At 40.9% G+C, this 14,746-nt stretch overlaps 1 protein-coding gene and 1 long non-coding RNA gene across 2 annotated transcripts; one reads left to right on the top strand and one right to left on the bottom strand.

The window, feature by feature from the left end:
* Window positions 1-217: 217 nt before the first annotated feature.
* On the top strand, window positions 218-14,410 carry RBSN (rabenosyn, RAB effector). Its single transcript, XM_012573770.5, is given in 13 exon segments — window positions 218-401; window positions 403-474; window positions 825-1,053; window positions 2,311-2,451; window positions 4,227-4,327; window positions 4,951-4,996; window positions 5,091-5,252; window positions 6,165-6,406; window positions 7,223-7,293; window positions 8,961-9,047; window positions 9,477-9,579; window positions 10,010-10,084; window positions 10,963-14,410. Coding segments are annotated over 13 exon segments (2,436 nt in total). The 5' UTR covers window positions 218-365; the 3' UTR covers window positions 12,034-14,410.
* On the bottom strand, window positions 4,045-5,091 carry LOC105759267 (uncharacterized). The gene is made up of 2 exons (XR_004369076.3): window positions 4,476-5,091; window positions 4,045-4,375 (listed from the first exon to the last, which is right to left on the bottom strand). It is a non-coding gene; the product is annotated as an uncharacterized lncRNA (long non-coding RNA).
* Window positions 14,411-14,746: the final 336 nt, after the last annotated feature.

Raw genomic sequence — 14,746 nt, 5'->3', positions numbered from 1 at the left:
GGAACGTTGAGCGTGTTGATATTGGCAACGGTGGTCCTCTTGAGCGTGCCCAGCGGTTAGGACACACAGCACAGACCCACCAGTGCTATGGGAACAGTCCCAGGGCACCGGGGCGGGACGCATGTCCCCTACGTGACAGCGCCGTTCCGTCCTGGAGGGGACTCTGTCACCGCAGCTCTGCGGGCCCGTTACCGGGGCCTACTGCGAGGCGGCTGAACACGGCGAGCAGCGCTGGCCTCAGAGACCGCGCTGCCGCTGCCCAGCTCCCGCTGCCCCCCTCCCAACCGCCAGCGGCAGCGCCGCGCTCGGCAGCCTTCCCGCGGCGTCGGAGGATCCCTCCTTCTCCCCGCCCTTTCCTCTCATCGATGGCCCATCGCTCGCCCCGCCCTCCGCCGCGCTCTGCCGCTCCCGGCAGCCGGGCCGGGCCGCGGCCGCCCTACTTTGGAGATAGTCACCGGCCGCCCGGGCGCTGAGGTGAGGCGAGCCCTGCCCCAGGCTTTTCCCGGGCCGTCCCTGGGCTGCCGCTGGGCCACGGACCCTGAGGCAGCCGGGGCAGCCTTCAGCGGCCTCTCCCCAGGCGGACGGAGCGCCTCAAGCCCCGCTCATCTCCCTGCGCAGCCTCTCTCCTGGCCCGGGCGGGGTGGGGCGGGGCGGGGCGGGGCCGGGCCGCGGAGGGACCGGGCGGGGGTCCCGGCGGGAAGTCCCTGGAGAAACCGGGCGGAGGTCCCGGCGGGAAGCTCCTGGAGGGGCTCGCGCCCAGCCCGGGCCCTTCCCGCCCCCATCCTGCGCAGCCGGTCACACGGCCCTGGCCTGGTTCGTTTCAGGCAGTGCCTGAGGACGATGCGGCCCCCGCATCCCGGCAGCCGGTGAGGGCAGCACGCGCGGCCGCGATGGCGTCGGGCTGCCCGGCGGCCTTCGGCGACCCGACCGAAGTGCGCGAGGGCTTCCTGTGCCCGCTGTGCCTGAAGGATCTCCAGGCGTTCCGGCAGCTCCAGGCGCACTACGAGGAGCAGCACCCGGGCGAAGACCGGGACGTCAGGGCGCAACTCCGAAGTAAGGGCGGCCGCGGTAAATGCGTTCGGCTTGGCCGTGGGAAATCCCTGCTCGTACTTAGTGTGCTCCCAAATGTCTGACAATAATAAAATATTAATTGAAGGGACTTACAGGCGAGGTATGCAGTTCCATTCTTCCGTAAATCTCCTTGGGCCAAGCATAGTACTAACCTTCTCCCGATACTTCCCATAAATTGATTCTAAAGTAGGGGCTAAAGAACATTGCTCTACAAAGGTCTGATTTTATTCACGATTTTTACTGTTGAGCTTTTAGGCTTTTTTGTTTGTTTTTATTTGAAAACTCAAAATTATACTAACCCAGTGAATACCCAATAATTACTTGAAGACTGTGGAGAATATGGGGAATCTCTGCTACTTACCAGGTTCCAGTTCATTAATCTCTTGTTTTGACAGTAGATAAAACTGTGGTTGCAGTTAAAGTGTGAAGTTAGGAAAGGTTGTTATTGGAAAAACATGGAAAAGCATGTGGGTGGTGGAACTAGCAGGAAATGCTGGAAGTGTTCCATATCTGTTATGGATTTCCACCCTTCATTAGTATTTGGAAAATCTCTTTGATTTTTGTTTCACTAAGATATTTTCCTTTTTTTACCCCCTTATGTATACAGTGTCATTTTATATTGAGAGAAGAATGTTTAAAATGTTTAAAATCTGGTGATAATTCTCTATGTTTCCTGCAAACTCTGGTTTTAATATGCTAGAAGTACTGGCCTCACAGTCTTGATTTTTTTTTCTCTTGAGATAGACTTTTGAAGTACTAACCAATTTTCGTGGTGAAACCCTAACACTGGGCCGTTTAGTACTTGAAAAAGTCTTTATGTGTACAAGCACACTGAAGTTGGTAGCTTGTGCAATAAAACAAGGAATGTGTTGGATGTCCTTGAATCTGAAGAAAATAATAGGGAATTATGAGAATTAAGATAAAACTATATGATGCCTTGTGCAGTGAGATAGGTCCCATAGTTTAAGACATGTTGCTGTTTTACAGTGAAGTCTGACAATGGAATGTTTTAATCTACTGTCTTGTCCTTAGGACCTCATGCTGCTTTATGACAGACAGCAGAGAGCATTTTGTGTCATCTGTGTTGCTCTGAACTGCATTTTTGTTATAAGAATGTTTTGAGGATAAATTTATCCAGAAGAAAGGTTTCTGCTAAAAGAAGATGAATATACTGGCTTCACATGACAAATATTTGGTGACTACCTGATATGTCAGATAACTTGGGTTTATTTTTTTCAGATCTAGTCCAGAAGGCCAAAAGAGCAAAGAAGAAATTGCTGAAACAAGATGATGACAGAACTGATTCTGGATCTCAGGAGCGATATGAGTCATTCAGTTATGGTGGAGTAGATCCATACATGTGGGAGCCCCAGGAAGTAGGTAGGAGAGCTAGAAAGCAATACACAGTGGGAATAAGTTTTGATCTGAATTGGGAAAGTGCAACAGTATTGCCGAAGTGGCTTGGAATTGTGTTTGTGCTGCACTGTGTTCGCTAGCAGGGGGTTATGGTTTGCACACTTTCTTTGAGCAGCCGACCCCTTGGGTGGAGCATGGGGAAAACACAGTTAATGGGGAGAAGAAAAGACATGTATAGAATCGGTACCCAAACTACCCTTCAGGTAGTCACATTATTGTTGCTGTCCTGCTGAGATCTGCTTAATCTGTGTTTACCTCTGTGCAACTAGCTTCATCTTGTCACTTTACAAAACAGATAACCCACTCATTAAAGGTTATAAGTATATAAAATCTCTAGCTTTTGGGCTACACTTAAAGTAGTTGTTAGTTTGCATGTTTGACAAAAACATTAGCTACCAATTTAAACTGTCAGCTTTTTCCTTGGATTTGAGGTGGCGATCACCTCTTATTAAAATGGGGCTTACTTTAAAAAAAAACAAATTGAAAGAAAAAAATAAACAAACTCCACTGCTCTGAATATAAATCTACATCTATAGAGTTTCAAGCATAAGCTGTCTGAGCCTGTAATTATAAATACTGCTATTGGCAATTGCCTGTACTATGACTGAAATACTATGGTTATTTTTGGAGAAGGAATCTTTTGTGGATCCTGGGACAGTTTGCACTATGGTGCTGACAGACTAGGGACTAAGTCCTTTGGGTCTGCAGGGTCTGAGTTCTGTATATTTCTTTACTTTTGACTTTGTAACTATTTGAGCAGCAATCATAGTGTAAATATTAGCTAAGAATAAATTTAGGGAGAAGGTTTATGAACATTAGAGAAGTGAGACTGCTCTCTGATGATCATTGAGAAGATGAACCATAGGGATCTGGCATGTGATTTGATGGATCAGTGAAAGGGATTGTGTCTCCAAAGCAATGGCTTAAATCAGTTACCCAGAGGGACTCTTCCACTACTGTGAATGCATCTTTGGAGATTTTTGGTTACTTCATTAGCATGAAGAAGTGAGATTTTTACATTTACATATGTTGCATCAAAAAGCAACATCTGATTTTGAGTTCTGCCAGCTGGAAGAAAGATTTGGTTGGTTTTGAAGTCTTTAGTTTTTGTCTATAACTTTGATTTTTAATACCTCGCCCACCTTACTTGGAAAAGAAGTAATCTTAAACCAACATTATCGACTATGAATTGTACATGTCTTAGAGATGCTGTATAGTTCTTTTCAATACTCAGTGATTAGTTTTCTGCAAATCTAAACTGTCATGAAGGATTTGATTCAGGCCCCTAAAGGGTAAAGATGATCAGAAATCTTGAAACAAAATTACTGCTGCATAGACCTCCAGCAATCCTTGGGCATGCCTCTTCCCTTTGCTCAATATGTAGCCAGGAAGCTAAAGGGAGTTGGTTTTGAGGACACTACTAGTAAGTAAGAGCTTTCCAAATGTAACTGACAAATGAAGATGGAGAAAAAAAATTGTTGCAGATTTTCTCTTTAACATAGTACTGCTTGTTTTCTGTAGTAGAAGTAAAACACTGTTTAATTGCCAGCCTGAATATTAGTCTTTAACCAGCATGTTTTATTTACAGCAATACTGTGAAAATGTAGGATTCCAACGTATCTTTAAAGTCGAATTTGAACATGAGAAGTAAATGGTGAAGAGACATCTGTCTTTCAAGTGGCATTTAAATCCATACAGAGTACTTGGGTGACCAGGACAACTTTCTGTTATCCCTGCAGGTGCTATGAGAAGCCATCTTTCTGAATTCAAGAAACACCGAGCAGCCAGGATTGATCACTATGTCGTTGAAGTCAATAAGTTAATAATCAGGTTGGAAAAGGTAAATTTGGTGCTTCTTAATATTCCAACCTTCTATATGTTTCCTAGACTAAAAAAAAAAAAAAAAAAATTTCAGTATGAAGTGTGCCCATTTATCTAGGAATACACTTTATAAAAGATACTAAACTATGACATTTTTTACACATTACCTTGAGAACTGCACGCGATTTGATTTTGTGCCGTGGGTATAATTTCTGGATCTATGCACCATTTTCAAGCTGAAGATGCTACTTCCACATGCTTCAAGAGCCATCTGTTCTCCTGTTTCATTTTCTCAGGGTTTTACTTTACTAAATTGCTCCCCAATATTTTTGTTATGATTCTTCCAGCTCCTCATTCTTCAAAATCTGCCAGTGGTACACCTGCATTTTGGTTCAGATGCAGTAATGTTGGCTGCAGTAAGGATTATGTCCAAAATGTGCTAATTTGTACAGATTTGACAAGTCATTGTTTAGCACTGGTATGAACACGGAATTAGGAAAAAAAATGAAAGTTGCATAAAACCAGCTGAAACTCCTCTCTCTTAAAAACACTGGGTTTCTTTTTCTTGTTGGGCTGAGTTGTGCTGGGTTTTTTCCTTACAAAAGTATAATTTTCTTGAATATATTGTTTATCTTTAACCAGCTTACATCATTTGACAGAGCAAATACTGAGTCAGCTAAAATAAGAGGTTAGTGTGAGCTTACCTGAGACTATTTGCCCCTATAGTTTAACCAGCTGAGGAATCAATTGAACACTTATGTGGTATGTATTCCTGCTCACAGCTATTGAGAAGTCTGTTGTGCCTTGGGTCAGTGATCAGGATGTTCCATTTTGCCCAGACTGTGGCACTAAGTTCAGTATCCGAAACCGACGTCACCACTGCCGCCTTTGTGGGTCTATTATGTGCAAGAAGTGCATGGAATTTGTCAGTCTTCCTTTGGCAAGTAAGTACTGTTGAGTTAATTCTTCATGTTCTTAGCTCACTTTGGGTGCGTCCTGGCTTTTGACATTACAAAAAATTATGCTGGTAATAGTCTGTCTCTGCAGAAAACTTTGATTCAGTTTCATGCAGACACTTGTCTGTGAAACAGAATACAAGAAATTATTTCTCCATTCTTTTTCTCTGTTCCTTCTTCAGATTTGGAAGTGTTGCATAACACTGAAAAATTTACTAGAAGTAATAGTTGTCATAGTAAATAAATAAATAGTAAGTAGTAAAAAAGTAGTAACTCCTGGTAAAAATAGGTATTACTTATTCTACTGAGTACTATAACTATGGAGCTATTAACTTTAGGAACTGCCAAGGTTCTTGACATATAAAAATATTGTGGATATTTCCAGTTTTGTCTGTGGTGTCCAAATGCTAGACCTTGGGACAACAACTTGGGGAAATTCATGTTTAGGTCTTTAAGAACCACTTTTAAACTTTTATTTTTCTCATGTGGTGCACAGGAGAGGTGACTGTATGTTCTGTGGAGATAAATGACATTAACTGTGCCTTTTAGAGTGTGCAGGCGCAATGCCTGGATGCCATTATCATACCTGTTCTACACATTGGTTTGTGACTGTTCAGGCTCAAACATGAGAATGCTTCTAGGCATAAGCAATGTAGGTGATGCTCAGCAGTGTGCTCTCTACCTAGTTTTAAATACAGCAAGATTTGCGGTGAAGACCCAAATTCTGACTTGCAGTCATAGTTGTTATGCAATCCTTGCATGTCTTTCAGCAGACTTTTTCAACTTGGTTTTCTAGTACTACCTGAATTGTAAAGTTCCTGTTAAAGGGCAGTTTGTTTGTGTTGGTAAAATCTGTTGGATTCTCCAGTTACTGTAAAATTGCCTGTGTATAACCTTTAGGCAAACTCACTAATGCCAGCAAAGAGGCCTTGGGTTCTCATACAAGCCCGAACTCCTCACCAAGCGGTGTCCACGGCTCCCGCCGTGGCAGCATTAGCAGCATAAGCAGTATGAGCTCTGTTCTGGATGAGAAGGATGATGAACGAATCCGTTGTTGTCAGCACTGCAAAGATACCCTGTTAAAAAAAGAGCAACAGATTGATGAGAAAGAATATACACCAGAGATTGTAAAACTCTATGAGGTAAGTCAAGCTCTGTGCTACAGTGTATGTCTGCAGTGGTCACTACTTGACTTTCAGCTTGTTACTTATGTCTGAACTCCATTACTTGATACTGACTTGTGTTAGCAGAGACTGTTGGGTGTTTATGCCATGTTGCAAAGACGTATCTGAAATGTTGGAATCAGTTGCAATATAATATTTATAGCCCACATTAACTTCATACATAGTTTTAAAATACATCTTCATTCTCATCATCTGGAACTAGTAGTTCAGACATGCCTCTCTCTTAAAATTGTGAACTTGTTTAAACCAGTGAGTGATATGCTGTGCATTTGATTGGTGGGCTGCACTGGAACCACAGCACTCAATGTCACCACTGTTGCCATCAGTCCTTACACTCGTGGCAAATGCATTTTTTGAACCATCTATATCAACATTATGTTCAAATGCTTTGCAGCACATACTGATGATCACCAGATACCTTTTCAGTAGAGTCTACAAACCCCCCTGGTTAGTATTAATGGGAGTTTTTGTTGGTGCTCTTGTTGGTGAAGAGATCTAAGGCTAGAAGTTGTCCAAGTCAGCCATTCAAACAGCTTCAAGATTTGAAGTCCACATTACAGGCGTACAGCCAGTCTTTCTCTGTTTCTGACAACGTCACACATGTTCTGGGAATAACTGGAGAGTCTTGTCATCCTGGATAGTTAAAGTGCCTTTTATCATGGTTAACTTCAAATCTGCACAAGCAGCATGAAAAGATTCATGTCAACATGTTCTTGCATTAGTGTTTTAATGTCAATTCCTTTTTTATACATTTTGTTTTAATATTATAACAAGAAACTCCGACTCTGCATGGAGAAGGTTGACCAGAAGGCACCAGAATACATAAGGATGGCAGAATCACTAAAGTAAGTCCCATTGCTGACTATGTTATGAATACATGTATTTTTGCTCTAAGTGTGATAAGTAGTAAGGAAGTGGTGTATTAAGACTGCAAGTGTGTGTAAATTTAAAGAAAAATCAGTGCTTCATTATCTGTTGTCTTCTGGATGCTCTTCAAACAAAGTAATACTGAATTAATTATTAATGGTAACATACAGAGAGGTTGTTTGATTTGTTAATTTTTTAAAGCCACTTCCCGGTGAGGCACTACTGTCATACTTCGACACATCATCTTTGCAACAAAAGGAAGTACAAGGCTACAATTCTTGTGTAAATGAGCCTCTTCAAAACAGCCGCAGTAAGCTGTTGCTGTCCTCAGCTGGGATGCTCTGGCTTCCAAGGAGTGCCAGCAGCAGCAGCAGATCATTAGAACTATTCTGTTCTGTGTAAAGCACCCTCACCTGGCAGTTGTTCTGAGTGTAGCTGGGTACCCTGTGCTGCAGTGGATAAGCAACAGTCTCGTATTTCAGTTTTGTGCATCATTTCTTGCACTAGTATTCTCTCACAGGGGTAACTTAAGACTCTCCAACTCTATCTGAAAAAGGTTGCCAGGTTAGACTTTTGGCTTGTATAGTGAGAGAAATACATGCACTGGTCTTTGACTAGGAAGCATTTCCTTTTGAAAAGTTAAAGTTAATAAATATTGCTATACCTGTCCTTTAGATCTAATGGTAGTAGAAAAATTAGTAATGAAAGTGCTTTGTAAAAACACTCCTTGCAATAGAAAGAAGTACAGAAGGTGAAAAATCTGCTAAGGTGTTACTGCTTTTTGTCATGAAGTCATGAAAGATTGGGTGATGTGGCTTGGCAGCTAGAGAAAAGTAAAAATACAGTTGTCCTGGATAATGGAAGTAAATGTCAGAAAACAACAGGCTTGTTATGGGTTGTTATGACTAGTAGTGTATCCTGGAAATCGGAATCCTATGGATAGTGAAGTTGCTTTTTAGAAAGTGATTCTTATAATTTATATTTGTGATACAAAAGGACAGGGAAGCTAAAAACTTATGAAGAGTTTTCCCCACTAAGTCCTAATTTGTTTTATCAATAAAGTGGAGACTCTAGTAAAGTGCCTGTAATGATTGTGTCCCCTTTTGGACAGTCATTTACTAGCATTTTAAATACTACACCCTGTCCAGCACAGTATTTTCCTTTCTGACAAATGCTAGTGGAGGTAAGTATTATGATTTAATAGTTACTCAGAGATTTTTTCCCACCAAGTTGTCTCAAAAGAAATCCCCACAAAATAGATACATTTGCTAAGCATGTGTATATTTTAGATATTACTTGTAGAGTGGCATTTTTGTGTTAGAATACAGTTTCTCCTAGAATAGTAAGTAATAATATATAAGTAATATAAGTAATAATAATTATATATATATATGATTAAATAATTGTATTTAATCACAAATACAGTTATCTTCTATGAAGTGTTCATGTTCACAAAATTAGTATAATTTTTTCAATTTGTTACAAAAAAAGGTTTTTTAAACATGAGTTTGAAATAAAATCATTCAGCCCTTTAGTGTTTAGCAGTTACCACTGTAGAATCTTAGGCATCTTGGGATACTTAGTAGTGTTGTACATGTTGTTAACTGAATGCATGACTTACAGTAAAGTTCTGTTTATTCTTTAGTGCTGGGGAGTCAGCCTACAACCTTGATCATGCTAATGACTTAAGAGTGGAGATTCAAAAAATGTATGAATTTATAGATGCATTAAGGTAAAAGATTGTCTCTCTCCTTTTTCCCCCCATCATGTATGTATCTCTGTTATGACTTAACTGATTATATGGATGATCAATTTGTCTGCTCAGTTGTAAAGAGCATTTGAAAAGGTAGATGCTGTTCCTGTGTGCTATCAATTTCTACTTTCTTCTCCAGCCTTAAAATTCATGCATTCCTTTGCAGTAGGAATATGTAAGTATAGAGGAAACAAGTAACAGCATCATTTAGGGGAAAGGAATTGTTTGTTTGGGGTTTCTTTGTTTTTCTAAGGCTGGGCATGGAAAGTGTTACAAATTGTAATATTCAAAACTGTTTATATAAAAGAACATCAGAAGTTTTTGATCCAATATTATCTTTCCGCTTTTGTGGAATTTTTCCTGATTTTGTTTTTGAACTGATGAGGCTGTATGTTTTCTTTGATTCAGTAAGAAGATTTTGAGTCTGGGCTTGCACGAAGATCCTCAACCTCATCCTAAAATACTACAACTTCAGCGAATGATAAGATATTCAGCTACACTTTTTGTTCAGGTAAATAGAGCATATGCTCTATTTACATTTTAGATAGTGTTCTCTTCTTTGCCAGGCATCCCTGTGCTTTGAATCTGTTTTGACAAGGGCCTTAGTTCTATACATTTTCTGCATTTTCTGTAGTTCCCCTAATGACTTATGATAGCCTTAAATAAGCTGTCTGGAACACTTACCTTTCACTCAGAGCAGCATTGGGCCTGGGGAACCCAAGAGTGTGTGAGCCATGGCTCTTCCTCTTGCTGAGGTGTGAGCCCACCCAGCAGTGCAGCTGTGGCAGCAGAGGTGTGTGGACACCTGCAGCAGGGACTGCAGTGTAGAAGCATCTTTGATGTGCTTGTGGAGTTTCTGCTGGTAGTATCTCTCTTCTCAAGGACTTGAAAAATGGGCTGAATACCTGCAAGCAATATAGTAAATATTTAATTTTTGCCAGGAAAAACTGCTTGGCCTAATGTCCCTGCCAACTAAGGATCAGTATGAAGAACTGAAGAAGAGAAGACTGCATATGGTAAGACAGGTTGGGATCTGTTACATCTTGTATCAGGCTTTCTCATAAAAACAAGCCTGGGAGCTTATATGAGTAGTTGCCTTCAACATTGGATTTCAGTTTGTTATTTTTTCATCCATATCGTCCCATTCCCTTTTCCAAGGATTTGCCTAGCTGCTGCTTTGTTCTGTCCAGAACAGAAGTAGGTGGGCACAAAGCTGGACACTTCTAGAAATCAGCAGGGAGTTGCTGCTGCACAGGCTGTTTCTGCTGCAGTGCGTGCAGAGCAAGCCCTGAAGTGAGTGTGTTAGTTTGCACTGACTTCAAAATTGTGTTCAGGAATTCACTCACATAAGTAGAATTTGGAAACTTCTTTTGTTGGTGGGAAAGGACATACTAGAAAAAGGATGCCTCTGCAGGGAGAGAGGCTTTTTTTCCTTCAGGAGGGAGGATATCTTTAATTATAAACTAAGATAAACTTCATGTTGAGGTATAAGTTGAGAAATAAGAATAATCCCACTCCAAAAGCCAGTATATCAGTGACCTTAAACACTGATGTTCTGTGTGATACAATTAATGTCCAGATCAATGTAGACCACTCTTTGCACAGCTTCATTAGGCATTTTTTTTTTCTATGGAGAGAATTGTTGCTCCTACTTTCCCTTAAGTTTGTAGAGGCAGATGTCATGGGGTTTTCATCAGTATCATCACAAACTCAAGGGAAGCATGTAAGGAATGATATGAAAGTAAGAATCTTCTGCAAACGAACCAAAATGGCAGCTGATCCCTTTAAGCATCAGCCAACAATGTCTTAAGATTAGCTAACTTGTACCTATGGATACTTAGAATTAATTTTTTCAAGCTTGTGGTGTTTTCTTACTACATGTTTTTTGGCTTAGGTCGCTCTTGAAACACAGGGAAAACAAGAGGAAAAGCAGAAGGAGCTTATCTCCATATCTGCATCTGCAGTTAATGGTGATGAAACTCACATAAAAAAAGGAACAGTCAAGAAATCTGAAGGCTGGTTACCCACATCTAGCATTTCAAGAGAGAGCGAGAGAGCAGACCCACTTCTTCAGCAGATTGACAATATCACATCCTTTATTAAGCAAGCAAAGGCAGCTAATAGGATAGATGAGGTCCATACATTGCAAGAGAACCTGATGCAGCTTCAGGATGAATATGATCAACAACAAACTCTGAAAGCTATTGAGCTTTCTAAAAAACAGGCAGAAGAGGAGGAGATACAGAGGGAGGAACTTCAGGTCCTTCGTGAAAAAGAGTGGGAAAGAGAGCACCATAAATTCATGTCTCAGCATTCAAGGACACGCTCCTTAGACTTCAGAGAAGTCAAACAGCATTTGGATGTTACTTGGATCAAAGGGGACACTCCTGCTGTTGAGCAGCTGCCAGCAAAAGAGCACTCAACCTTCACACTCAAACCCCAGAATGTCCCACAGTGTGACAAAGACATCGATCAGCCAGCTTGTCTAAACCCCTTTGAGGATGAAGCAGATACCCCTCAAGTAGAAGATCCTGCTAATCCATTTGCCGAAGACACCTCTCCAGTGGTTTCCTTCTCTAACACAGCTCAGCAAAGTGATAAAAAAGAATATAATCCATTTGAAAGTGAGGAGGAGGATGAACAAAGTAATGGAGCACCTGGCAGTACTTCAAACCCCTTTGAAGAGGATGAAAATCCATTTGAAAAGCCTGGAGGCAGTTGGAATTCAGGGAATCCATTTGAAGAGGGGTCCTCTAGCAATCCCTTTGAAGTGGAGGATGGCAGTGAGATCTCTGGAGAGGAGGCTATAGAGGAAGAGCTGCTTCTCCAACAGATAGATAATATTAAAGCTTATATATTTGATGCCAAACATAGTGGACGACTGGATGAGGTGGAGGTATTGACAGAGAACTTAAAGGAACTGAAACACACATTAGCAAAGCAGAAGGAGAAATCTAACTGCTGAAGCAGCAATAGGGCTGTGTAATAACTCAGTCTGCTGTTAAATATGGGAATGTAAAGCAGATACTTACAGACAGGAGTACACATCACAAGAGGGAACTGGGAGAATCCTGACTTTAAAGCACTTTCATTTAGACATTGCCACTACTACACAGTCTTGAAGAAAGAATTACTGAGGAATGCTGCTGGTCTCAAAAACTTAGAGTAAGAAATTTTAAAATAACTTTTTTACAGCACTTTTTAATGCTAGCTAGTCTTACTGAATGCTTATTTTGGTCCAGGGGTTAAGTAAGTGCTAATAGGGAACTATGATGAGGAAATGGTTGGAATGTTGGTTTGCCCTCTTTCCTGCTTTCTGCTGCAGTGTTGGCCTTTCAAGTGTGGCCTTTCAAGTTTTGACTAAAGAGAGATGAAAACTTTTCTAAAACTTTTTCATCCTCTCCTGACCCAGGGTAGTTGAACTGCTAACACTGTTCTGGCAATGTGCTGTTAAAGAGCTGCTGTGATTCTCCGGGATGCTGAATGTACAGGCTTGCAGATCAAGTTTATGCAATGCTAATAAAAAGGGATCTTAAGACTGAGAAAAACTTTCTAACTGATCTTAGTAACTTTTTAGAGTCTGTATAAAGATTCCCAAGTAAAATTTGGATGTTTCTTTTCATCACTTCTGGTTTCCCATTTGCTCTGAGCGCCAACAATGGTGTCATAGCATCATGGTGACTTCAGACCTGCTCATGAGGGAGCAAGCATTTGCTCATTTCCAGGGAAAGGAACATCAGGCCAGCACCACTTCTATTGTAATATAAAGGGTGAACCTCCAATTGTAATTGCATTATGGAATCTACACATTCCGTTAAATCCTCCGGGTGACAGAATGATCATGTTTGTTGTATTTGTGAGACTGGAATATTTTGTATCACTCAAGCAACAAAAAATTTTGTTTATAATGGAAAGCTGAGATGCCACTGGAATTTTGTGAAAGCTGGAGGACGAAGTCTGGCTGCAATAGTGCCAAATGACAAGTCTCTCTCATGTTAGATTCCCCTCAGCTCTTATGAAAATCAGGCATACTTGTTTTAAATAAGGCACTTCAGATTGAAGACCTCTTGTGATCCTGTGGTCTGGGGGATGACCAGGTGACTGCTAGTACCTGTGATGCAGGAGGGCCTACAGCTGGGCAAATGCCAGGTTTTTGAGAAAGATGGTATCTAACCACTTTGATGTTTATCTTTGAGAGGCACAGAAACATCAGCAGGAATCACTGTTTGCAGGAGTGGTGGTGGTGAATTAATCTTAAAGGGTTTATTTAAAACTGAAATAGAGGAAAATCAGGCAGATCACACTGTATAGCACTAATAGTGGGCTTAGTCAGAAGTGTGAGGTTCTGTGAATGGGACATACCTTTTAATTGTCTCTGATATTGGCATACTGTCTCTGATACTGTAACCCCAACACTGCTTAAGATTTTAGAGACAAGTAACTCTGTTACCTAAAGAGCAGGAACTTTGGTTCCTAGCTGTAAGTGGAATTAGGGACTTGTGGAACTGTTGTTCAAAAAGACCAAACCACCTATATCCTCAATACCACTAGCAAGGGGTTGAAGTAACTCAGACCAGCCACGCAAGGATTACCTGATGGTCTGTCTGGTGTAGCCTGAATCAGGGTTTGAAAGGTGTGCAAAAGAGGTTGGCTTAAGACCCTGAAGTGCATATAGTGATGTTTTATTGGAACTGATTGAGACCCCCAAGTGTTACTTTGTACCAAGAAGAAAGAACACAGGATTCTGAAAGGTCTTAACAGAACATAGGTGCCTGGCACCAGATTAATGAAGGCAGCAAAAACTGTTGACAGCTAAATAGAATCCCTGGAATTATTTCAGAGAGTATAAGGCAGTTATTTAGGACAGACTTGGATGCTGTTCAGGAGGATTGCTTCCTGCACTCTAACCTAATGCTTTTTTAGGTATCAACATGAAAATGTTTCAGTGGCTTTGGCTTTCACATTAAAAAGTGTTTTTTTCCTTGTTGCAACTATCCTGCCTTGTTTATATTTTCTGGCTAATACACTAATAACTATAGTATTCTTATTGTATACATAATACATTATTTTTACAAGCAGGTAACAGACTAGGATACCTCATGATCTTTGTCAATGTTAACTGTGATAGACTAGACAGCTAATACTAAAATCGTCTCTGATGTGAAGACCTTTGCTGGTATAGGGACTGCTGTGAGGCTTGCAAGGTATAAGGGAATGAAGATGTCTTAAGCATAAAGCTCAATAACTAATTAGCATTGACTTTTGTTACAACTGCATGCACTACTCTGTATGAAAACTTTGTAAAAAGAGATGAAATAAAACAACATGTTTATTTTGTGTTATGTTTGTCCTTGACAATTTGTACAGGATGCTTGCATCTGTGTGAAATTTTATATTCAACTGTGAATTCAGAAATGCTGCAATACAGTTCTACAGTGACTTGTACATGTAAGCCTGTCGTAAAGGTATGTACAGTAGAGTACACTCCATCACGTTTATACATATTACAGGGATGGTGTAATTGTTTGGTGAGGCAGAAACTGTGATGATTTAGAAGGGGTGTTTTGAGAATTGTAAACTTACCTTTCATATACCAATTTGCCCATTCTCCTTTCCAGCTGATGCTTCTGATTTGTGCTTCCCAGAGCTGCAGTATCAACTGCAAAAGTTGTATCTTG

This window comes from Taeniopygia guttata, chromosome 12, assembly GCF_048771995.1.
Source record: "Taeniopygia guttata chromosome 12, bTaeGut7.mat, whole genome shotgun sequence".
Classification (NCBI taxonomy): Eukaryota; Metazoa; Chordata; class Aves; order Passeriformes; family Estrildidae; genus Taeniopygia; species Taeniopygia guttata.
The sequence above is the reverse complement of the archived record's forward strand: the minus strand, read 5'-3'. Positions and strand labels throughout refer to the sequence as shown.